The sequence below is a fragment of the Takifugu flavidus genome, chromosome 21, assembly GCF_003711565.1.
Source record: "Takifugu flavidus isolate HTHZ2018 chromosome 21, ASM371156v2, whole genome shotgun sequence".
Classification (NCBI taxonomy): domain Eukaryota; kingdom Metazoa; phylum Chordata; class Actinopteri; order Tetraodontiformes; family Tetraodontidae; genus Takifugu; species Takifugu flavidus.
The window spans coordinates 8,694,418-8,720,752 of record NC_079540.1 but is presented as its reverse complement, the minus strand read 5'-3'; the positions used below and the strand labels follow the sequence as shown (position 1 = coordinate 8,720,752).

Below are 26,335 nucleotides of genomic sequence, written 5' to 3'. Positions count from 1 at the left end.
CTGCACTGAACTCACTTGGGAACCTTTAAACATTAACACATTTTGGATGCGTTTACCAGTAAGGCAAAGTTATTTCCCTCTGGGATGACCACATGCAATGCAAGGGATTAGCTATTTTTGTTTTTTACTTCCTTGTACAGGTCCAGAGTAACTCCCTGACCTATTTCGGGTTCCCTGGAACAATCCCAAAGGTTCTCTGGAGAACTCTGCCCCAGACCATCACACCGTCGCCACCATATTGTACTGTTAGTATGAGGTTCCCTTGTGAAAGGAGTGTTACTTTTATGGCAGATCTTCCAAAAAGTTCAACTTCTGTCTTGAACATTTCCCCTTGAGGACCAGTGAGATGTTTTCTGGCAAAATTGAGATGAGACTTTATGTTCTTTTGTCTCAGCGGGCCATTTTTGTCTTTTTTTTGTCATATCTATCTATCTATCTATCTATCTATCTATCTATCTATCTATATCTATCTATCTATCTATCTATCTATCTGTCTGTCTGTCTGTCTGTCTGTCTGTCTGTCTGTCTGTCTGTCTGTCTGTCTGTCTGTCTGTCTGTCTGATTACTTGTTTCTCTTCCAAAGCGATTCACGAACTACGTTTCCCAGGAGGCCCTGCGCGCCCGCTCTCGCGCACTCCTCCCCGTCCTCCCCGCGGTGGCGGCAGCGGCAGCGGCAGCAGCGTCCTCCCCGCCTGGCGGAGCTTCAGACTGAGCTCCGCGGCTCGGAGAATGTGCGCAGCGCCGAGAAGCACTCGCCTTCACACACACACCGTCTCGCTGTCACCGTTGTAGCGGAGCACCGGGAGGTTTGAGACGAGCCAGAGACCGAGGAGCAACACCGCGGCGGGAAGAGCCCCTGGATGGTTAAAAAGGACGCGCCTCTGCTCTGGTTAGTACCCGTTTCATATCAATCTGTAGCCGGGGTGTAAAAGTTATGCGCTTGTTTTCTGTGTGTGTGTGTGTGTGTGTGTGTGCGTGTGTGTGTGTGTGTGTGTATGTGTGTGTGCGCGCGCGCGCATAAACTTCAAAGGTTGTACAGTTGCCGCCGTCCCGATTTTTAAAGCAGTGACAATCAAACTGGAACTTGTTGCCTTCCACAAATACGAAAATAAGAATTTAGCAGATGTGCCACACAAGCTGCGTTTTGATTGGGTCCCAAATACACATTTAAGACACATTTTGCATTTTACTCATAAAAGGAGCAGAGAAAAAAGCCCGATTTTATTGACCTTCCGGTACCTTTTCGGTGTTTAAACTGTGCTGCATGCTCTCAAACTGGCTTTATAGTCTCAGACCTCTCTGCGGTTGTCATGGCTACAGTCATGTATTTGCAACTTATTTAATCTCATTCCAGTTTATCTCAAACAACCGTTAAATACTTGTCATCTGTCTTTTTGTTGCCTTTATCAACAATCACCTCAGCTCCCCCCACCACACACACATTATTCCGCACTCTGTGTGTCTGTGTGTCTGTGTGTCTGTGTGTGTCTGTGTGTGTGTGTGTGTGTGTGTGTGTGTGTGTGTGCGCAGCCGGCTGATGTTGGTGAATGGGAGCTGTTGGCCGTCTCCTCTGCTGCAGACGAGCTTTCACACAAGTTGACATTCACTCGAGCCAACACAATCTGGGCTTTGTTGATGGCTTCCTTGTATCGTTCGATGAACGGTTAATGAAAACCCCTCCGACGCCTTTAAAGAATCGGGCTGAACAAACCCCACCGCTGCGCGCAGTCGTGTCTTGAATCCTAAATCTTTAACCAGCCCTTAAAATAAGCGCTGAGCTGTTTCTCTGCGTGCGCCACAGCCTCAAGAAAACATTTAGCCTGAAAACGGCCACCGACCCCGCGTCTGATTCGGCGTGACGGCAAATTCTTTGTGACATTTGTGACTTTTGGTTATTCTTAGCCTCCGCCGTGGTGCTGGTATTCGGGCGGTCGGGCACGTGCAGCTGTTGCACGACTGACGGGCAACAAGGGCGAAGAGAGCCAACCGCCAAGTTAGAGGCAGAGCCTGGGTTGGTAGCCTGGCGTCCGCTCGGCCCTCGTTTTAGAAAATTACACTTAAGCCGCACAAACATTTTGTGATCCAGCAGCTCCGTCCCTCACAGGCACAGTGAGCAACCAACATGCTTTAAAACGGCAGCTGCTTAGCTTAGCTTGGCCTCAAAATACCCTGGAATCTGTCTACAGGCGCCTCCTGCGTGCTCCAATTAATGCAACGCGTCTTCCACAACGCACGTAGCAGAGAGGCTCGAGGAAGTACTGCGCAGAAACCAATTATAACCCCAGTGTAAATTAAAAAGACCCAACATGACACGTTAATTAGTATCAGAAGAGGAAGCCAGGCTGGGTTCTGGAGCTGATGCTCTCCAGGGGTCAGATGGAGTTGGGAGCTATGACATCATTATCTAACTCCCTGTTTTATTACAAAGCAAAACTACCCAAAGCTGCCTTTATCCGGCCCGTGCGGTCTTAAAGGCTTCTGAAATGAACCCGTTAGACCCCCCGGGATGCTGGAGAACCCCCCCACGACCTGGAGGAGCTGCTCGCTCCGATGCTGCGGCGAGGCTGAAGAAGACCCAGACGCTGAAATGACGGTGGCCCGTCCAGACGTCAGCACACAGATTACACACACTCTCCACACCTGAGCCGCTGCGCCTCCGGGGATCATAGAGCGAGGGAGTGTGTGATGCGCCGGAACGGCCGGGGAACCGTCCCGCTGCCCCCCGGCTCTCTCCGGTTCTGGATCCAGCTTCACGCCGCAGCAGGTTGAAGCCTCCCGGAGCGGCTTCAGAGCCTCTAAATCATCTGAACGCCGTTGCTCTAATTACAGCCGCGGTCTCGCTGAAAAATGCGAGTCCTTACCTTCATTTAACGGAGGAAACGTAACCATAGTTACCAGCTACTTGGTAGTCGAGTCAGTCGTGTTTAGGTGGCGTTGGATTGTTCAGAACCTGCTTTTCGGTCGGGATATTGCGATATTTAACTCTGCTAATAAACTTTTTTTGAGGCGGGCAGCCCGACGAGCTTTACATCAAAAGCGTCACTTTTTATTGAAGGCGCATTTCCTGACTAGATCGCCGACAGGCTCGGCGTTATTCGACTCCCGCTTCCTCCTTCGAGCGGCAGATTTTTTGACACAGGAAACGCCCACAGCAGGTTATCAGAAGAAAATGATATAATCCTTTAAGCGTGACGCAACACGTGTCAGTCAGAGAGACACCATCAAGGAGAGCGGACGCCGTGACCCGCTTCATCCGTGCTCAACAGCGGCGGCGGCGCCCTGGGAGCGCGTTACCGTCCGTCAACGGTGGGAGGGAGAGCGTTTTAATCCCCGCTTCGCCTCACCTGCGTGAGAGGAGACAGCTGAGGTCAGAATGCTCGGGAATGCAGCATAGCAGCGGGACTTGTTTGTCCTGATGTACAGAAGAAAGCTCTTGTCTGATCCTGCCCAAGAAAACACACACACACACACACACACACACACACACACACACAGCTAAAGTACAAAGTATACAAATTAAAGCAGCTTATCACATCAGGAGGTGAACGCAAAATAACCAGCGTTAAGGAAAATGGCTGGAAAGGAGGAGTTTCCTTCGGACAGTATCTCTCGATCGCCTTCGAGTGTTTACTGGCGTCGACCGCTCGCCGCCCGCCGCCAGAACCCTTCGCCGAATGTGAGCTGAGCTTCCAGAACTGGCTGGAGCCTCTCTCAGTGGACATTTTGGACACGGGTGAGCGGAGACGTGCATGCGCATCGCTGCTGTTCTTCTGTATCATGTGACCTACCGGGAGGGTCGTCTGTGCACATTGTGCTGCTTCCAGCCCCCCAGGGTGGCGTTTACACCTACATGCACAACGTGCGCTCACAGGAGGATTGTTTACACACTGGTGCGCATGCCTTTGTGTGAAGACTGTGTGTGTGTGTGTGTGTGTGTGTGAGCTCTGTGGAATTGCCTGCTGGCCGCATCAGCTTCTGCTTAAGGTTCATAAGTGGTTGTTTTTTTTTGTTGTTGTTTTTTTTCTGTTTTTCTGCACTGTTCTGCCGGCGATGACGAGGTCATGATGCCTCCAAGGGGTCGGCGCTGCCGATCATGTGATGAGGGGAGCTGGGAACGCCGAGTGTGAAGGCCAGAGTCCGGCTGGTTAAGAGATGGTTCTTACGTAGCTTTCTGATGCCTGTGAGTGTGTTTAGTGCATGTCAGGCGAGTGATTCATGTATCGGGGCTGGCGTGCTGAGGGGGGGGCGGGGGTCGTGCTCTTGTTGCTGCTCTCTCTCCTTGCACAGACGGACGGCCGATGGATGGATCCCAGACCTGGCTGACGCCAGGACGCCCCCGTCTCTGCCCTGATTTCCCCTCTTTAATGCTTGGTTGTCGTCCGCCTCGGTGCTCTTTGTCTTGCGTGGATCTTCTGCCTCTTCTAAAACAAAGGCTAAAAACCTTTCTGTGAGTGGTGTCAATCCCCAAGTGGCACACGCTCACAGAAAGCTGACCGCTTCCATGATAACTTATTATTGTCTGTCGCTCCACCCTTTTCCCAAGTCGGCTCATAAGAGGAAATGCCCCTGTTATCTTTACAGGCAGTGACCTATTAATATAACCCTCAGACAGACAAAGGAGCACACAGATTCTTTTTAATAGAATATTAATAGAATATTAAACATTCCGCGGTGCGACTCTAATAGAATCGAATTAGTCAGCGTAGCCCTAGTGGTCACCCGTGGTACTACAGCTAGCGTGAGCTAAAGGTGCACTGTCCTGGGGCAGTAAAACAGTGCTGCTGTGATCACTGGGCCACATAAGCAGGAAGTAAAACAGCAGCCTGCACCATCCCTAATTATCTGGTTAATATTTAACACTGAACTTGCCCACACCTTTATTACTGATGTGTGTATAGGTCAGAATTGTCAGAACCTAGCGTCCAGGCTGGGAGCAGCTCGCCCGGCGACGGTATTAATGGGCTCCGTGGCTTCAGTGTGATGCCTGTGTGCACCAGAGATGACGACAGTAGCGTGTGTGTGGCCGAGTGCAACAGCTCCAACACTGGAAGCATTGATTTTGTATTTTCTCCAAAATGAGAGGATTGTTTACCGACGCTTGACAGTCATCCAGGGAATTTACTCTGTCTGTCTCTGCCCCCCCCCCATTCCTCCTCCTCCTCCTCCTTCCTTTCTCCATCACTTCCAAGGTCTGAAAAGATGCTTGTTTGTCTCTGCGGGCTGTTGGTAAATATGCTTCACCATCCAAAAGCAGACAATTGCAAAGGCAAATTGCATAGAAAGAACGGAATTAAGAGGGAGAGGCACATAGAGAGAAGGGTGAGAATGAATGAGTAAATAGATTTAAAGGAACTATGTTTGAGCCAAGAGGAAGAGGAGACAAAGAGCTGATTGTTAAATGAGTTGGGGCCATTTCACTGGTACTATTTTGGTGGTTAGGAGTGTTTCCTTGTAACTGTTTCAAGGTCGTTCAATGACACATTTATGGGTTTATTCCTAAAATGACCTGAAGACGGCATTTGGGTTGAGAGTGTGAAGAACTCCAGGGAGCAAAAAAGCCCTGTGAAACTTGAAGGTTTGAGTGGTGATGTGAGACGGAGCAAAGAGCGTTTTGGGGGGGGGTGAGGAAGTGGAGGATGAAAGTGGCTGGAATGTGAGTAGCGAGGAAAAAGAGATGGACATTTCTGAGGCCCGGCGCAGCGGGACTCTGCTGAGCAGCAACATGAACATGGTCTGACCCAGGGCCAGTCCCCCGAGCCCCCTATAAAACCCCAGGAAGCCAGACAGGAAGTGATGAAAGGAGAGGAACGTTATAGAAAATGCAGGGTTGCAGGAGAGATAAAAGTGGCGACGAGGGGAATGGCGAGGCGAGAAGGAAATAAGACGGGAAATAAAAAGTGGAATCCAACGAAGCACATCCTCACGCTTCCCTTACCTGCAGCTGGAGCTTTACCCCTCATGTTATTACTGTGAGATATAGTCTTTTCCTTTTGTTACGTTTGTCACTTGGGGAGGTTGGAAAGTCATTTTCCTTTGCATTATTTTTCCATTAAAAGACTCATTTTTCATTCAAAATGCTCTCCTGCTGCTGCTGCTTAGTCTGACTTGGATAATGTTCCATCCTCCCCCCCACAGTTATTACTTCCTCTTTGGTCCTGATTTAAAAAATGGCCTCGCTGCTGAAACATCTCGCTCTAAACAAATTGCTTTGCCCTTTCTTTGTGCCAACACACACACAAACACACACACCCACACCGGCACACACAACACAAAATGACGCATCAGTAAATACATTTGCCCGGAAACAACTAAATTAGAAGCACCACAACAGGTTTGGGGATTATTGTGTAACTGTTGTGAGGATTATGTTGCTTCAGTGTAACACAAGGACTTGGCAATATTTGCCTCTTTTAAGGTCAGTGGAATATAATGGGGATGTTGTAGTTTGACACTTCCTCCCAACATTTAAACGCCTCCCTCAATCTGCTGATTAGCGCTCTAAAATCCTGGTTAGCGTCAGCGCTCAGATGTGCAGGGATGTAACCTAAAGCCCTCGGTGGTGCCTCCCCCACCCCCCCCCAAAAAAAAAAAGCTGTTCCAGAAACTTCACATTTCATTCCTCTCATGCTGGCGCTGCACGCCATTCTGCACGCCAGCGACTCCGCTCCGCCGTCGCTCTGCCTTCCGCCCTGTCATCTTGCATTCGCTAATGGCTAACGGTTAGCATATAGCCCGGCCCAGCTGTGCCTCATAAAACATGGCGCTGTCAGCGCAGTCAATTTAGTGAATTTAAATCCTCCTCCGTGCCACCTGGCGTCTCTTCTCGTATTTGACGACGGTTCTGTTGCGTTTCTGATGATTTTCACACCCCAGATGTGCTTTCAGTGACGCGTGCGTTCCCCAACGTCATTGATTCCTCATTTCAGACATATTGACCGTCTCGGTAAGTGTCGTTTCAGCAACGCAACAGCTGAAGACGTGTGCGTTTGTCAGCGTGTACGTGCGTCTCCCCGGTCGTATTTACCTCCACGTTAGCAGCCGTGTCCCTTATGAGCAGGTTTCATGTAGCGCGCACCTTTCAAAGGCTTTGCTCTCGCGCCTGAGTGTGAATCTGCCTCATCGGGCTCTTGGCAACACCAGCTCCCCGCTCACCGTTCATCACCGGGGTTGCTAGGGGACTGGCACCTCTGAAGTGGCAGCTCGGCATGCAGGCGCACGTCCTGATACGCCTCCGACCTCTGAAGCAGAGCTGGACCTGCAGAACCCCATTATGATCCTTTAAGAAAATGAATTTGGGGCTGTTGGAATGTTCTGAAAGAGCTGAGTAGAGTCCGTTTAGCTGAGAAGGTGAATCAGACACATAATTAACCGCCGACTGATTGGGGGTTGGTGTTGGTTCGCGTTTGTGCGACTGTTAAAGGAAAGGGCTGCACGAACAGGGTGTGTTCTGTCCTGGCAGGCGGGGAGAGATCACACCGTGTCATCTTTTGCCCCCCCCCCCACCACCGGCTGGCTGATTTTCCCTCCGTCACCATTCGTCAGTGGCATCTGAACTGCATTTCCTGTTTATTGTCCTGGAGTCGGCTCGTGCAGAAGGACGGGTCCTTCCAGGAGTTTGCATCAATTGTCAGTCTGTGACAATCAGGGTGCAGCAGCAGGACACATGTTGTTTTCAGAGTGGTTATGATTGTGGAGTGTGTGAAGTGGGTGTGTGTGTGTGAGAGAGAGAGAGAGAGAGAGAGAGGAGAAAGAAAGGAAGGGAAAGGAGTGGAGGTTTAAGGCGCCAGCAAAGAGGATATGTCTGGCAGCTGTGTCAGTTTGTAGAGTAGAGGATCATGGGAGTTACAATAAAGCCCCCCCCCCCCCCCCCCCCCCCCCCGCCCCTCCTCCTCCTCCATACACACCCAACTTTCATCTATGTCGTGTGCATGTGTTGAAGATTTAGCGAGACTCTGGTCGGGTACTGCAGCATTGGCAGCAGCCAGCACAGCTGGAGTCGGCCTCCCTGGGAGGGAAATGTGCATCATCATCATCATCATCATCATCGGATCGTCATCGGAATCGACGGTTGCGGTGAGAAACGTAAAGAAAAAAAACCCAAACCCTTGTTGGGCCGTGCGGCTAAGCTAACAGCCAGCACACGCGCTGCGTGATGTAGAACTATCTGTTTGGAAGCAGGCAGCAGCGTTAGCAGCTGTATTCCAGCTGTGCGGCTGCTCACAGCCCTTCTATACCGTGTTCCTCCCTCTGAGGTGGAGATGAAGACCAGATGGCAACTTCTGCGTATAGGAGGCGTCTCCTCCTCCCCTTCGCGCTGCGGCAGGAAGATAAAAAAACAGCTGGAGCAGAAACGCGCTGCTCCCACGACTCACATCTGGCATCTCGAGGAGTTCGGAAGGTTCCGGTCGCCTGTTGAGATGCACCCCGACCCGCTCAGGTGTCTCGTCCTGCTCAGACGGGCTCCTAAATAACCTCACGTTTGCTTTTTTCCCCCCCTTTTTACTTCAACCTGACTCGGTCAACTCCACATTTAAGAAGCAGCATTTCTCACCTGCGTCTTTCAAGGTCAAGTTGTCAATTAAGCGTCCGGATTCAGCACTTTCGCTGTGATGAAAGCGCCCGGACGCAGACGTGCACGCTCAGCAGTTCTTCTTCACGGGTCAGCGCACTTGTGGGCACCGTGCGTGCTGCAGGTTTGAGTCCAGGCTGAAACATATGCCGCCTTTCACACTTTTCTGCACAGTCTGTCTTTCCCAATCAGTGAAATCTCCTTTTCTCTGGAGACGGGGAGACACGCTGCTCATCACCGCCCAGGCTCCGCCCCTCGCCATTAATGAATCTCACGCATCAACAGTTCTCCCCGGGGCGCAGCGCGGTCTAACACTGTTTAATCACAGCTTTTGTGGTAGTTAAAAAGAGGTTTTAACCCCTCAGAAGGTGCCGTAAGAGTTTTAAGTCGTAGATCGTTTATCGGCGGCCTGTCAGCGGAACAATGAGCGCGGCCGCTGAAAGCTGGAGGAAGCCTGAGCCTGCTGACCTAAGCAACAAGGCCGGGCCCAAGACAAGAGGGGGGACAAGCCAAAACACAGGAAATTAGCTGCTGTTTACGTTCCCTTGTCTAGACATGTTCCTGCTAATTAGTGCGACGAGCTCTTTTGTGCATTCTGGTGGGTGAATGTTTGCTGGTGCTCCCGTTGAGGCTGCAGGCGTCCCAGCGTGGTCCCCAGGTCGCTGCGCCACAGCGTCAGCCCGACTGTAATCCCCCTACGACCCAGAAAGGCCTTTCTAGAGCAGCTGGTTATGTGGGCCGTGGACCTAATGACACAACAATGGCATCATATGGACGAGAAGTGGTAGAAGACAGCAGGAGCGCGTGCAGCCTGTCACATTTATGTCACAGATGGGGGGGAAAAAGCCGTCCAAGAAGTGGGACCCAGAGGGCGTCTCACGGAGTGCCCGTCTGGATGTCCCCGTTTGGAGGTCCTCTCAGGACAGGAGGGGCAAACAAACGGGTGGACGGCACAAACAAACTGCAGCGTTCTCAGGGCCGTCATCTCACGACCTCAGATCAGGCGCTCTGGAAACGTGCACGTGGGCGGCCTGTTTACATTCCGCCGATTCCTCTCGGGAGTCCCTCTCTGTCCTCGGTTCCCGTGCTTATTTGGAAAGTTACGTGTGGCTGCTTGAGTGCGTGCTCGGGGTATTTTTAGAGGTCTTGTTAGAATACAATCAGCAGCTGTCCTCACAACAGTGCAATAACCCTGCATTTGCTCCCCTCACACACATGGACTCTGTAACCTCTCAGCTCTTATTGTCTTTGCCTGATTTTTGATAAAATTGGTGGTGGTGGTGGGGGGGGGGGGGGGGGGGGGATGCAATTTCAACCTCTGGTGCTTTTCGAGGAACCGCTGCAGGAATTACATTTGCAGATTTGTGTTCCGCCGCAGCTTAAGGGATCTCCAATCTCTTTTCTGGCTCCGTTCAACAGCGCGAAGGGAGCCAACGCGATTGCCTTTTTCTCTCTTTTCATCATCGTAATCGTCACCAGCCAGATTGAGTGTTTTTAACTTGAATCTGGTCGACTGCGCTCTTGCTTTCTGGTGGCAAAGAGCGACTCCGCTTTTCTCAGCGCGCGTTTAAAGTCTTAATGTGCTTTTTAATTGGCTTCTTCCTCTGAGAAATCATAAAGCACCAACGCAGACAACATCCTGTCTCTGCAGAGCTGCTTCATCTCAGGACTGTAACCATCAAATCAAGCCATTATCTCCACATTATCATGTCGTAACCCTGGTGGTTAACAGTAATGCAGCCCGGGAAAGCACACGTCATATATAACTATATATACCAACCGTTTATATAAGTCTAAAATCAGTTCCTCCATCTGTAGGAGAAGCTACTGAAGCTAGCGGGCTAGGCTCAACTGGCGTGAGCAACGCCTCCTTCCTGAAGAAAGGTCACACGCAGGGCAACCAGAAAGTCACAAGTGTCTTGAACGCAACGCAGCTATTTTTTAACGCGGTCGTTTCGTGTCTCGTTACTGCGGAGGCTGATTCACACGGGTGGTTTAGAGAAAACAGAATCCGACTGTAGTCACCAGGTTTATGGGCTCCTGTTTAAACAGTCCTTGTTTCCCCTCCTTCGATTTTTTAATTAATGACCCACGTTTTATTGATTTGGTCATATTATACGCACACAGCCTTGGACTACTATCTTTGTGGGGACTTTCATAAAGCATGACCCAGCTCCTGGGCCTAACCATCTCCACTAGTCCCTTAACTCTGACCCTCAACTAAACCCAATTCGAACACCAAAACTGTGTCTGAAAGAGTTCTTAGAAGTTGTGAGAATCAGCCAAAATGGCCCCACTTCCCCAAAATGTCCTCTTTTTTTTTACTCAGTATGGAGCAAATACAAGATCTCACACATTGGGCAGCAGAGCAATACTCATATGCAACTCATATTAGAGGAACTGAAAGGAAATAATGTGTTTAGCCCTGAACAATGACTTTAACCCTAAACACACAGCGGTGGCACAGCCCTCAGTGCAGAATTCACCCGTTTTACACCCGTTTTAACACGTCGCTAGACGAAGTCCTGGAGGGTGGGAAGGTGTCCCAGTGCATTGCACACACACACACACACACACACACACACACACACACACACACACACACACACACACACGGACTAGCGTGTGGCTTTCACCGGCTAATTGGTTCATCTCTATTCATTTGACTCTGTGTGTGTTTTTGAATGAATTATAGTTCTGTCTAAATTTGTGTGTGTGTGTGTGTGTGTGTGTGTGTGTTGTGTGTGTGTGTGTGTGTGTGTGTGTGTGGTGTGTGTGTGTGTGTGTGTGTGATCCATTTACAAGCACATGTGACTGACAGCAGCTTTTCTGGCACCAGCAGCCCTCCGCCTGCTGCTCTGGTGCACATTCATTTGCTTCATTTGCTGCCCCCCCCCCCCCCCTGGGACCATTAGCGGATGTGAGAGCGGCTACGGCAGCAAATATTTGATCTTTGCCGTTGTTTATTACACATAAACCGTCCTTTCAGCGCTTGGCTGTTGAATCCACACTGCAGATGTGGAGCGGTGCGATGACGCAGACACCGGTGGGGAGGGGGGAGGGAATGTGTCAACGTTTGCTCAGGACTGACACGTCTGAAGGGGAGTCGAACTCACAACCATCTAGCTTCAGGCCCTCCCGCTGCCTCGTGGTTGACCCTGTTGGGAAACTGACCCGAAAGGTTCCTCATATATGAGACCCGGAATCCCGAATTTCATCATGGCCGCCGCCACGTCCCACCCCGCCCCCAGCCGCCGCGTGTGCTCGGAGATATGCCCTTTGAGTCTCTGCAGGCTTCCATATTTTACCATATCGTTACTGGGGAGCAGACGGGTTGAATATTTTGTGGTCTGGAGAGCAAACCCAGGGAAGAGAGGGGACGTCAGGTGAACCCGAGGGAGGAGACCGAAGATCTGGGCTCCAAGGCCGCTTCATTTGTTGCCCCTCATCAACGACTGCCCCTCTGAAGGAACACGCCGGAATCCGGTTCCCTCTGGTGAGGAGATGCCTTGTGTAATATCCAACGCTGCAGAGGGCTGAAGGGCCCCGACCCCCTGCTGATCACGTCTGGGTCGCCTAATGAACCCACCCCTGCTGCGGGGTTTGTACAGACGGGTCACATTTCCATCTCAGATGCCCCTGCACGCCCCCCCCCCGCTCTCTGGTACACAGAAACCCACCGATTGATTCGTACCTTTTGTAGAGGAGGCTGATGTCACCAATGAAGAGCCTGATGAGAACGTGCCCCCCTTCAGAAACGGGCAAAAGAATAAACGTGACGAGGGCGTCTGTGTGTTGCAAACGCAGGGGTGTAATCACGCGTCTCCAGGCATCTGTTGCATCTCATTAGCTGATTTTGGAGCGGCGGCTGTGCCGGCAGACTCACATCCGCCAGCCTTTCCATTCTCCCCCATAATCCCTTTATCTTGGTGGTTATTCACACCTAAAGGCCTGTGAATAATGACGGGCCCGGATCAGCTCTCCGCTCACTGTCATGCTAATCTGGATCTCAAGGTGATGATGATAGAGGGATTTTTTTTGCTCCTGCTGAATAAATCTAACATTCCCTAATCAGAGGGGTGTGTGTGAGTGTGTGCGCGCACTTACATAGCAAAGAGAGGACACCGGGTCTGGTCCTGGCAACTTTAATGTTCTGTTGGAGGGTGAAGACTTGGGTTTTCAGCTTGAATGCATCATATCAAAAAGGGTCCTCACAAGGCACAGATGCGCGTCTTCTGTATTTATTTAGGGACCTTGCACCATGTCCAGGCTCTTCACCTTCAAAGTTCAGCTGTTCCACACCCTCCCCAAAACCTCCCCCATCCTGCTTTTTAAAAAAAAATATTTTTAACAAAGGTCACTTGGGGAAACAGCCAGTGAGTGACACTCTCTGGAATCATTGCAACGCTCCGTCTCTGCCCACATATTATATATATATATATATATATATATATATATATATATATATATTACATATCTGGATGACACGCCTGGCCGAGTTGTTAAATCACAGGAAGTGGCACCGCTGCTCAATCGCTGGGGTTTTGTGTTTTCCACAGGATTCAGTATTACATCATTAACTTAGCGGCAGAGCTGTCACAAAGATAATGAGTCTGAGACGACCACGGAGCACATTTCACTGCTGGATGGAGGCGCCGCGGAGGGATTATTTCTGAATATTGTTAAAGCGCCTGACAGAAACTAACGTTAATACTCTTCTCCTTGTCACATTTATGGCGTCGCCGGGTGAGGTATCGCCCATTTCTGTCCACTTCCCTTTTTTAAAGTGGGTGAACTAGATTTGAAATCAAAAGAATCGTCACAAGGAGACGGAATAAACCTGCTGATGAATCTGTTTTGGGTTTTTTGGAGGATGGGGAAGGAGAGAGAAAAGAGGAAGTGACATAAAAAAAGAGTGTTTCAGGATGTACGTGTGTGTGGGTAAGAGGGCATCTTTGCGTAGAGTGTGATGGCGCCTCACAGTCGCAGTGTCGAGCTCAGCGAAAGGAACATTCGCGGAATCAAGTCCAAATGATTTAAGTACAAAGCGACCGCCCGCGGGCGCCGCAAAATGGACGATAACGGGGGAGATAAGGGAGGAGGAACGGGGGGGAGGGATGCAAATTAGATATAAAGGCAAAATGTGGACGCCCGAACTGCGCGATCAAATAAACAAAAGCCTTTTTGTTCACTAGGGAACCCTGAACGCTGGATTCTGCTCCATCTCCGCTGGCTTCTGCTCCTAATGGCGTTCAGGTCCAGTCCTCAACGTCCTCGGCAGGAAATGCCTCTTTCCCAGGAGGGAGGGCGACAGTAACTAAAGGCAGATTTTGCAGCTGTGGACACATGTTTACACCGAAGAGGGGGGGGGGCATTAGACACATGTTGCTGCCTACAGCCGGGGGGGCTTCCAGATGCTAACGCACATCTGCACGCTCGCTGCTGAAGGACTCGCCGTGGTAACTGCAGGATACAGGTGACCTTGTGTAAAGAATTCCACAATGGAGAGAGAACAACAGTGCACGGGAGGTGCGGGGATGCGGATCCGTGCAGTTTAGTGTTTATCTGCTCGAGGGGGGGTGGGGGGGGGGGGGGGGGGGGGGGGAGCATATTTTCTTATGTGTCCCCGCTGGGAGATCGATATAAATGCTGCTGTAAGCAGATACAGGTGAGAGGATGTGAGAGGAGCAAAGTGCTGCGAACTGCTGAGGATACAATATGGGTTCCATTTATTATCAGTAACGTGAGAGGACAGGGGGGGGGGGGGGGGGCAGCCCGGCTAAATGATGCAGGATTGATCAGTTCTTTATACCTAATCCATTAACCCCGAGGAGGGGCAGCGTTGCCGTGGCAACGCGACCGTCAGACCCACCTGTCTTCCAGTTCTCCCCCCCCTCTCTCAGGGAGGGGGTTCACGAGCGAGACCCGCGGGCTCCGGGCACACGCCGCACGCCAGTTCTGATGTCACGTGTACGTCACGTCTGCTTCGGCGGGATCGCCCCGGTCAGGGCGGGGGTCCCCCGCGTCGGCGTGCACGGCAACGTGCACGGCTCAGGCGGGACGTCGCTCATTTCCTCTCATCTCGAAATGTTCTTTGTTTTCTTCAGCTGTTTTTGTTGCAGTGTGGTCCTCATCACCCCCTCCCACACACACACACACACACACACACACACACACACACACACAGACACCTCCCTCTTTAATCTTGTGTTCTCTTCCCCTGGCAGTCGTCCCCTATCCCATCGTTCCCCTCCCCCATTTCTCCCACCCCCACCATCCAAATGGCCCTCTGGTCAGGACACAAGATGGTCAGCAGCTAGTTGTTTGCGGCGTCCTCCTTCATCTCCTTTAATCAGGACCGGGGGGCGTCGCCCTGACAACCAAACATGCTTCTGCATTGATGCACTGAGGAGCTTTTGATGGGATGTTTTACTTTAAATGGGGCTGTAGTTTTATCCCCAGCGTCATGTTCGTATCCACAACTCAGGAGGTGAACGTCCTGAACGTCCGCGCACTGTAGCGGTCCAAACTTTTGGATGGAGCAGCACATTCTTCTCCCTCCGCTTTATTATTAATTATTATTTATTTTTGTGGAAAAGCCTTCGGCCGTCTCCTGAAGAGCTTCCCGGAGCTCCGTTCTCAGCAGCTGTGAACCTCCACCGGCGCCGCTCCGGATGCTAATTCACCGTCTCTCCTCCCGACGCCCTGCGCGCACGCACGTGCACGTTTCGGATGCATTTCAGAGGCGACAGGTAGAGTTCTCCCCTGTAGAGAAGCGGGAGCTGCAGTTCTTGGCTCCACCGGCTCTACTTTGTTGCATGGTGTGGTGTGGCTCAGGTTGCTTCGCGTGTTTTTTTTTTTGTGCACAGCTGTGCACGGCTGGAATGTGAGTTTTTTTCAGTTTTTCCCTTTCAAATGTCTTTTCCCGGCTGTCGTTCTCTGGCGTGAAATGGGAGCCAGCCGCTCCTTCCCAAGGCTTCTGCTTCATGTCAATCAAGCCTGGGAGTACTGGGAGAAATGGTGTGACTGTACAGTCGTGCACCTTGGCCGTGCACGCCAATCGCTCCTTTTAAAACCCTGAGCTGTGCACTCATCTAAGGTTCATCTAATCTACCCCCCGACAATTTGAGTCAGCAGGAGAGTATGTGAGGAATGTTAGCCACAGCTGGATCCGTGTTAGTGTTCAACAGGTTCCTCACTGGAGGAACGATGTGGCGGAATAAAGCAGGGAATACTGGAATGAAGGAGCCCGGCTCGTGCACGGGCCGGGCTCGGAGCAAATACAGGAAGCGGGACTTTAAAAGGAGGCTTTGAGTCTTTCACCAGCGATGCAAATGGGGAGAGGAGAAATGCTGAAACTCGCGTGGTTTACCGACCGGAATGTGATAGAAAGCCCAGAGGCAGCAGGCACCTGGTGGGGGTTTCATGTGGGTGAGGTCTTTGGACCAGGGTGGGGGAACAGAAAGCTAACCGTTTTGGCTTGAGTCAAAAGCTGCACTTTCACAGTGACTAACAGTTTCTGTGACCCAGCTGAGCTAAAGCAACTGTGATTAAATGCAGCAAAACCCAGCTAAAACGTTCCTAAACTCTTTAAAGGTAATTTAAACCAACACCACACAGATCGAGGAGCTCCGTAAGATAAATTCCAGGCACGATTCAATGTGTTCACTTAAAAAAAACCACCTGCCTTAAACCATCCGAAGCTTTGTATTCCCCTAAAGAATGTTTCCCCCCTGTTTACTGCCATAAATAGAAAATCGAGAGAAGGTGGTGCAGTTGCCATAGCAACAAAGTGCCGTGGCAGCCGGTAATTATTCCGTTTATAGTGCCAGCGGAGGCACATCGAGCTGGCACACGGTGGCTCTTTGTGGCATCTGGACGTGAGGATTTCGGCCCTCGAAGCACGCGGCGGGTGAAAGTCCAGTCGGTCTCGTGACCCGGTGACGTAATGCAGCCAAATTCTGTCCATAAACAAGCAGGAAAGAGGGGTCTGGGGGGGTCTGGGGGGCATTTACACACTGGATCTGTGGGAGGCTTTCAGTACTTTGGTCAGTACTTTTGAGGAGGATGTTTTAAAACCGTCGTATCCTCACCGTGACCTGGCGAGCGGGCAGGTCCACTTCAGGGGTTGGTGTGTTCTGGACTGGTTAACCCCCCAGCAGCAGGATTCCCCCCCCCCCCTCATTATTATCTTTTCCAACCAAGGCCGACCTGACTCATCAGCGGGGGCCAAGGTGAGGTCGCGCTCCGCTCCCACCCGTCAGACCTCGGAATGTTTCCGCGCGGCTCCAAATGTAGCATCTCAACACGGATGGGAATTCCGTCTTTTGAAGAAGCCAAAACAGCCGTTTGCACTGATTTGCATTTAAAACTTCCTGAACTGTTGCTTCCCCAGGAACAAAGAACAAAAGGGGCGCGTCAGCACACACTCCTGCACCTCATCTAGGAAAGGCTGAGAGATATGTCTCTATTTGTGTTTCTGGTTTAGTTCCTGCTGTGGCAGGATGTATGGTTCCCCCCCCCGATCTTACTGGCCTCTGTCACTTTCTCTCTCTTTCTTTGATCATTTCACACGTACTGCAGTGCTGAGCACTCATATCCGGAGGTTTCTTGGGCTAAAACTGTCCCGCAGCCTCGTGGGCGGGTCTTCCCCCATCACCACCCGTCCTCGTTCATCACCCGCGGTGTCGTCGGGGGTCTAATCTGCTCGGCGGATTCCAACTTTGGTCGTCAGACGGAGACGTGATAAGGTTGCTTATGCTTGTGCGCAGAGCTGAGACACCAGTGTGTGTGTGTGTCCGTGTGTGTGTGTGTGTGTGTGTGTGTGTGTGTGTGTGTGTGTGTGTGTGTGTGTGCAGGGCTCTGCCGCAGACTGCACTGCGGTCTCACTCTGCTGTGTGCTGCCACCTGCTGGTAACAAGAGGCACTGGAACATAAACTGTTTATTTATTTATCCAATTTAAAACATAATTTAAGATAAAACGGACCCCCTCATCCCCCCCCCGATGTATAGTATTACTTGTGTGTTTTGTCGTATTCTTTCTTATTCCACTCTATTAAAGAACGTAGAGTGTATGACCAAAAATAATTGATGTCGTTTTGTGTTTAAAGCTTAAAACACGCACGTTTTAAAACCGGCTGGTTGTTATTTCCCTTTCCCCTCCAGCTTGTACCTCCAATGTCCTCCCCTGTGTGATGCATCATGGCTCCAGTGCTGAGCGGGGTGTGGTGGGGGCCGGAGGCAAGCGTGGTCCGCTCGGAGGTGGCGGCTGATGCCGGAGCGGCGCTGTGGTCGGGAGGCGTGCAGCTGGTTCTGGCCGTGGTGCTCAGCACCCTGACCCTCCTGCTGCTGGTCTCTGTTCTGCTGCTGCTGTGCGCCAGCTGCCAGGGGTGAGAACCACACCACACACGCGCAGAACGAATTCCACGGGATGAAACGTGATCCGTTCCCTCCATATTTGTTATTTGATCCTGTCTCATTTATCAAAGTGGGTTTTTTTTAAACCGGCAAACAAGCCAGCTGCTGTGTTGAAGCACCCGATGGGTCTTTTGGGTCTATTAATACAGATGATGCAGAAAAAAAGCCCTGCTTCAACATCCCATAAACACAGCATTAACCTGAAAACACAGAAGGCTCCACCTGAGCCCAGGACAGTAATGGCTTTGTTTTCCACACACAGAAATGCTGACGATACCAATCGCAATGGCAGCGCTGCCCTTTGAGCTCTGTAATCATTTTCTTTTTTATCTCCCTCTCTTCCCTCATCTCTCCATCCCAGGCAGAAGAAGGCGGCCAATGGCCCCGAAGAGGGAGATCACGAGAACCTCATGAACGGAGTGAGTGAGGCGCAGAATACCTAGCAAAAGCACTCAGCTTTAGCTTAGCTTAGCTTAGCTTAACACGAAGAACAGAGAGTACAGGCAGCTACTGGTTGTGTCCATAGGCAGCACCAGCCAGCCAGCAGGGCGCTGAACTATTTCTAGCTGCGTTCGCTCCCCAAACTTGAGTTCCCTAGGCAACCAGACTGGAAAATGGCTGATAGTTGTAATGGTTCCTCAGATGCATTAAATGTGGATATTTTTCAAGCAGCAACGGCACGTTACATACGAACCTCGCACGATCAGCTCCGTCATGCAGACGACACCCCTGAACCTCTCCCATCACCCCCCCCTTCAGAATATTTTAGAACGTTCAAGAAAGAGGGAAGCGGCGTAGATACGTTGCTTGGACGAGGGCGAGGGTGTCGTGCTCACATGGCGCCGACGCCTCAGCGAGCGCAGCGACATTTGGGTGTGACTAATGCCTGACTTTCACACCCGCTTGCTGTGTTATAACATCGCTCTCTCTGTGGTTTGGCGAAGGCCTCCCAGTCCCACGAGCACATTCTTCAGAGACCTTTTCCTTCTTCACCGTAACGCACAATCATGGGGTGGACGCATCACCCCAGGGTGTCTCGTCCTGTTTAAATGAAGGACGCATGCACTCACACACTCATTCCATTTGTCTTTCTCTGTAGCTGTTTACCAGCGTGCCTCAGGGACTTCCTCATTGTCCATTTCCAGTATTAACTTTTCTGTCTAATTATTTACCAGTGTCCTTTTTTCCTGGATGGGGACATAAAGCAAGCGTTCAGTGCCTTCACACCTTTAGTATTCACTCAAACACTGAAATTAAGATAATAAATGAAGAATTATGCTGAGACAAAGTTAGCTTTCTTCACAGAACTTCGCCGAACTGCTTGGGTGATAAAACGGTTAAAAGATTACATCATAGACGCCAATAGCTGTGAGGGGGAGCGGCCACTAGGTGGGGCTGTGGGGCTTCTGCGGCACAACGTTCTGGTCCACATCCAGAGAAGCAAAACAACAAACCTGAACAAAGAGCTCCCTGACTTGGACTGGTTCTTGTTTTCACTGCTTTTCCTGAAGTTTTCAGAGTTGAAGAATGGGGGGGGGGGGGGGGGATCCTTGCCAACAGAAACACAGTCTGTAATTAAGTTGGCTTCTAATCAGGCCGCCCCTCGGGGATTTGCAGCTGTAATTTCAGCGTGTTTTCCTGAGTTCCTGATGCCCGAGTCCGTTAAACGCAGCAGGAGTCGAAAGCAAAGCCCAGAACGGGCAGAAAAATCCGCCCTGCTGAAGTGTCCTTGAGCAGGGCTGGAGCCCCGCCAGGCGCAGCGTTGTTGTGCTGTGGATTCTGCAACGCAAATGTCCCCGCGGGCATCCGTGACCTGTCGTCCCTCGTAATTTGATTTTGATCCGCACCACGCTGAGGCCTATCAATCTAATCCCCCCCTGCCAAACCGTCATTTTCTTGGTTTTAGTGTCTGAGTGAGTCAGTCCTATTAAAAAGAAACACACACACACACACACACACACCAGTGGCAGCAGCTCAGTCTGAAGTATCAAATCGATTACTGACGATAACAATCAAATATGTGACATGATATATAGACCTGTGACGCCATCAAAAGGCTGGGCCAGGGCGCTGAAGGCGAGGGCTCATACATCTGGGGCGTCTGGGCCAGAAGCACCCGTCACATGCCTGTTTGTCCCGCAGGTGCCGGAGAAGGAGGCGGTCAGCCAGTCGGCAGAGAGCCCGGCGACCGACGCGGCCGTCAGCAGCTCTCGCAACGGCCCCCTAACCAGCGGTACAGGTAAGTCGTGGGGCCAGATCGCCCGCTCACGTGGCCGATTCTGGGTATGAGAGCGCCAGCACTGCCGGTCCAGCGCCGCGCGGCGCTCCCGTCCTTTATTAACGTCTCCTCCCGATATTAACTTTAGCTTCCGCAGCTGCCGTTACGCAACGATTTTCGCCTTCTTTTTCATTTCAGACCTTGGCTCTTGTTTCCTAGCACCACATCTGTGTGATGTTCTCCCTCTCGTTCTCCGTGTGTAAATGTCAGAGGCTGTAAATAAAACGGGACCGAATCTGTTCCAGGAAATAACATAACCGGACCTCCTCCTAACCCGCTCTTCTTCTGTGCCAAACCAGTCCTCACAGACACTCAGGCCTCGAGCCCCCAGCCCTCGGAGGAGATTCTCTCCAGCCAATCAGAGCTCAGGTCCTCCAAATGTCCTCAGGACCGCGAACTCCCCAGCATTCCTCCTGACAGCGCCCTTGCTGGACCCCCGGCCTCAGGAGACAGCACCTACGAGGTCCGTGTTTAAAACTCCGATTCGAGATCCGCTCGCTTGATTAGAGGCGGTAAAATGCTGACGTTTGTTTTACACCCAGGTTGTGAAGGAGATCGCCGCCACCTCGCGGGACGTGAGCGCCGAAGACTCCTTGTACGAAACGGTCAAGGAGATCAAAGATCCGCCAGCGCATCTGGGCCTCCCTAACGGTACCGCCCAGCCGAGCCCTGACGTGCCTCCCCATCACCCTCACGCCCTTCTCAATGGCCACCTCAGCCCGGTCACGCCTGAGCGCGGCCCGCTCTGCGCGGGGGCGGAGTACGCCTCCATCGACTTGAAAAAGAAGAGCCGCCACAGCGCCGACATGGAGTCCAAAAGGCGCTCCAATAACGCCAACGTGCCCTCCCACGGGCCTCCGGAGGAGCCGGAGGACCTGCCTCCACCAGTACCAGAGAAGGTTCTGGACGAAAACGACAACCAGCCGGTGCTGGTGAACGGGTCAGCCGGCGCCGGGCTACACAACGGGGAGGTGAGACCATCGACACAACAGGAGCGTCCCATTGGGTTCTGATCCAGATCTAGATCACAAGAACCAGCACGCGGAGCACACTCAGGTCCGTTTTGTCGTTCCTGACCGGAGAGAGAGATCACGGAGAACAAAGAGAAGGGGAGACGTGTCGCAATTATCTGCCGCTAAGCTGGGGGGGGGGGGGGAGCGAGGGGGGGGACGAGGAGGAGGAGGAGGAATGGAACGAGGGTGATAGATCAAACCCTGATAGTGAACGCCTGTTGATGGGAGGGTGACTGAAACAGAACAGACAGCGTTCGGCGTCATGGCGACGGGGGGGGGTGGATACTAAATCCAGGGGTTACAAATCGAGCTGTCTGAAGTGGAGAGGAGGGATGATTGTGTAATAAAGTGGGAGAAGTATGGGTGTGAAGGGAGAGTTTCAGGTAATAAAGAGAGCTAGTGGCTGCCCCCCCCCCCCCCCCATACAGGAACTCTAACGCACCTCCTGTGCGCACGTGCGCACGCCCGCCAATCCGCGCCGGCGCCGTTTGATGTGTCGGCCCACCTCCTCGGGTCTGGACACCCGCTGGATGGATCGCTGCTCCGCTTGATGTACTGCAGACGTCCGCGGCGGCCGGAAGCCGAATCCTAATGACCCCCCCCCCCCCCACCCCAACCCCCCCTCCCCCGCCACTTTTCCTCCGGCGCCTGCAGGAAGCTGAAATATGTGTTTATACGTTAGATGGATCACCTGGATTCATCCATGTGTACATTAACGGCTCCCTTGGGGGGGGGTTATAAAAACTTGGTGGTTCCCCAGGCTGGTTTAAACATGCCATCGCCATCATCATCATCATCATCGTCATCATCCTCATCCTCATTATACACCTCCATACGTATTAACTCCATATAGTTTTTGAGCAGCATCAATAACATGTTGCCATTAACTCCTTTTATTTTGTTGCCCCCCCCCCCCCCCCCCCCACCTTAGTCCTCCTCTGTTCTTCCTTTGTCTCAGCTGTTCAATCCAATTAGTTAATTACCGCTGCTGGTGCGGATGGCGGGCGGCTCCCATTTCATCTGACCCCGGCGTTCATGATAAAATCTCCATCTTCCGAGCTCAGACACACACCAGTGCACAGCACATTTACCTCGGCGGCGTGTCTAGTCAGCAGTAATTCTGTTAGACCCCCACCCCCACCCCCACCCCCACCCCCACGCTGCATAGATGTGTGTATCATATGCACGCACACACGACAACACGTGCGTGTTTACATATATCCTGCTGCATCGACTCCCTGGGGCTGATTTAAGGTTAACTCTGAATGTTCCAGACTCCCCGTGGTCTGCGCTCGCGTACGACCAGGACCGGTCAGGGATTTGTCTTGTCAAAGCGTGTGTGTGTGTGTGTGTGTGTGTGTGTGTGTGTGTGTGTGTGTGTGAGAGCCAAGTGAGCGCCAGCTGGCCACCATCACTATGACAGTTAGTCTGGCTTCATGATGGATGGTTCGGGCTGGAGTAACAGCCAGAGAGTTTCTCTCGCTGTCTCACACACACACACACCACACACACACACACACACACACACACACACACACACTCATACAGGCCCTCGTCTGTAGCATTGCTGGGGTTCCCGGTATGTAAAATGCGAGTCCCTTTGGGGAGCCAATTGCTAAATGCTGCAGACATTTTCGCTCTCGCACCGACTTGAGGCTGGAAAGCGACGCAGACTCGAGGAGAAACGATTGATCGTGACCTTTCACTCCCGACCGCGCAGTTATTGAACCGTCAGACACGGCGCTAACACTCGTTCGCGGTTCTTTGTGTCGCCTGCAGACCCTGAAGGTGCAGCAGATGAAGGTGACGCGTTGTTGTTTGTGTCGACCTCGAGCGCGTCCGGGCCACATAATCGGACTCATTGTGATTTAGATGTGTGCACGTGGGCGTGCGACGGACACCTGGGCTGTGCCTCCTCCCAGGTTAGCCTAATCAGCTTACCGCCGTTCCTGCGTGTCGCTGACGTCACCATATCCACCTCACACATGTAAACACAGCCCCGTAATCCCGTCCCCCACACGTGCAAACACCTTATTGCGCCTTATCACAATTCAGCCAATAACATGGAGGAGGCAGCGTGCACGAGCAAACATTTTAGGAACGACGGGTCACCTTCACTCACATGAAAACTTCTCCAGGGCGTCCCGGCTAATTGGTCGGCTAATGAAAGCGGAATGGAAACGGTGACTGATGCATTACGGACGGCGTGTTATAAATAACAAACCGTATCTTCGGATGCGACGCGTTGTAAAAGCTACACCTGTCGGGAGTGGGCGCCGCTCAGCCAAGGCTGCCATATTGGATCTGTTCCCGGCAGCCGCCGTCTGGAGAAGACGAGCATCCGATGCGTTGCCTCGGGGATGTTTTGACTGTCACATCGTGCTCTTCCTGCCGTGCCCAAATCTGATTCTTGCTCTTTTTTTATCTGCTACAGTTGGACTCCCCCCTGTCTCCCGCCCCGGGGATCGACAGCCCCACTCTGTCAGACAAAGAGGTAAACGTGTGATAAATCCCCCCCAAACTTCCCACTTTACAATTTAACGGCATTCACATAACATGACGCGATATGCTACCGCACGTTAGCGGCGCGCTAGCACAAAGCAGCTCTGCTCCGTGCTTCTTATTTCAGGGGTTCATGTTAATCTGTGCTGTGTCTGCCAGGCGCCGCTGTACTCCTCCGTCGCCAAAACAAACTGTGACGAGGCCGTGAGGGAGGAAGACAAAGAGCACGACTACAGCAGCATCGCAGAGATCAAAGGCCTGGTCACGTCCTCCAGCGACCTCTACGCCACCGTCCGAGACATCTACTCCCAGCCGGAGCAGCCGGAAGAGCCCGTCCTGGACGGCACGGATCCCGGCTACGAAACCATCCGCCTCCCAAAGACTAGCAGCTCCGACGACGACCGTAAGGGGGGGGCCGGCGAGGAGGGGCCGGACGCCGCCACGGCTGAGCCCGACTACGAGTGCGTGGGAGAGGTTGGTCTGACCGGTGAAATGTCCCGACTCTGAGATCTCCTCCCTCACGTCCGCTCTCGGTGTGTGTGTGTGTGTGTGGGGGGGGTGTTGCCTCCTCTCGGGTACGTTTATCATATCTGAAGGCTTCATTTATCGACCAGGGGAAGTGTTTTTGGTACCGATCGGGCCTCCTCCAGCGTAGAACTTTAGCACCTCAGGGGGAGATAAAAAAAAAAGCAACTGATTGTAGAAAAAAACCACAGAATTAGAAGTTAGCTGAGGAAGCTGCCAGTGCCTGTGAGGTAAAGAAATAGTGCCATATCATATGGAGCTAACGCACTTACTGTACATATGAAGGGGTCTGTGCGTCCATTTCTACGGCTGCCGTGGAAACCAGCGCCACTTCCAGGCAACTCTGTCTCCTCTGAGCGGCGCTTCGCCACACGACAGGGCAGGAAATCAAACAATAGCTGCCCCCCGATGGAAAACCCCAAGCTAACGTTGACACATTTTCCAGTCAGTTGAAGGTGTTTTACAGTCCCTGTCGCGCTGTCCTGGTGAATATTTATTGCAAGATTAATATTGTTGTATAATTGTGAAACACTTGTGTGTCTTTTAGAGAAAAGTAATAGGCTTTGATGGAAGTGTCACAGGTATACGTATTATTCAAACCTATCCGATGAAGAGTTGTGAGGTGGCAGCAGTAGTGAAGGTACACGCTCCCCTTAGAACCCTTGAGTTTGGGCTTTAAAAAGCTCCAATGGGAGCGAAGATTAAAACCCATTCAAGAGACTTGTCATGTGTGAACCCACATCTGCCAGTCGGCCGCCTTTATGTTCCTGCTTTTGTGTAGTTTGGTACAGTAAACGCTCTTCATACGGCACCAGGCCTGATTCTGAAGCACAAAGGTTGGCGTCACGGTACCGCTTCTATAGAACCATCACAAGATCTGTGCACCCTTCAGTATAAATGCATTTAACCCAGCAGAAGCACTATCAGAGGACCACACACGTTTGTATGTAGTTTGCTCCGACACGTATACATACATACATATATATATTTATATATGGTTACCACTTTAACCAGTTGTTAGTTTATGTTAGTTTACGTAAGCCTTGACTGTTTTCTACAATCCGCGGAGCGTTTTGGTGGATATATATCTGCTTTGTTGTAAGGAAAACCCTTTTTTTTGTCTTGACTATTGTCACTCAAGGTTGTAAAATAGCTTTTGAGTCACATGCTAGAAGTAAGGTACAGTATTTTGGTACATGTGTTTTAGGAGATCAAGTGTGGTACTTTTATTTAAAGAGCTGAATTAACGTGGCATTACCGACGGTGTGCTTTTTTTTTTCACTTTAAAGCTGTTTTTAAACCATGAAATGTCACTCTCACTTGTGCCGAGTGTGTTCGGAGCGAGCGTAATTATGTCATCCCTTCCACCCACCTCAAATATTCCGTCCGCAGCATCTCCAGCTCGACAGGCAGCAGCACGTCGCCCCTCTCCCCCTTTAATAAACACAGCCTGTTAAATTCATAAATTCTGCCAGACATTTTGAATTTCCGCATTTCCTCGCGGCGTCACGGAGAAATAATTCAAACTAAATGGACGCGGCGTTTGTGAGGAGCGAGCCGGCCGGGTATTGTTGGAGGGTCCTAATGACCTCCGAGGAAATGAACTGTCGTGGGGGGGGGGGTTTATTGCCCAGTGGAGTGAAGACACAAACACACTGACAGTTATTAGGTACGTCCTTAAAATCAGTTATTCTCTGTAGCTGCTCACATAAACATGCACATCCAGCACATGGGGTCGAGGGTCATCCGCGCCCTTCCGCCCCCCCCCTTCGCTCCTGTAATGAGGCCATTTGTTCCCCCCAACAAGCAGCAGACGACTCCGTGGTGACGCCTGCCTTTGATCAGGAGGCAGAAGCCACTTTTGGACATGACGACCGCATCTGTCGGGATTTTCCATCCTCTGCATGTAAATATTTTATGACCTGAATTGTTCAAATAAAAACAACATGGATAACGAACAGTCTTTTGACTCATTCACTGTGTTTCAAGCAGCACGTGGTTATAAACAACAGACGTTGATCGGGCTATTT

The 26,335-nt window shown here is 51.5% G+C and overlaps 1 protein-coding gene across 1 annotated transcript; it reads left to right on the top strand.

The window, feature by feature from the left end:
- Positions 1 to 646: 646 nt before the first annotated feature.
- Positions 647 to 26,263, top strand: pag1 (phosphoprotein membrane anchor with glycosphingolipid microdomains 1). Its single transcript, XM_057021311.1, has 8 exons — positions 647 to 889; positions 17,736 to 17,959; positions 18,349 to 18,406; positions 20,130 to 20,226; positions 20,565 to 20,728; positions 20,808 to 21,236; positions 23,713 to 23,772; positions 23,940 to 26,263. The coding sequence occupies exons 2-8, from the start codon at positions 17,772 to 17,774 to the stop codon at positions 24,285 to 24,287; spliced, it is 1,344 nt and encodes a 447-aa protein (XP_056877291.1). The 5' UTR covers positions 647 to 889; positions 17,736 to 17,771; the 3' UTR covers positions 24,288 to 26,263.
- The last annotated feature ends 72 nt before the right edge of the window (positions 26,264 to 26,335 follow it).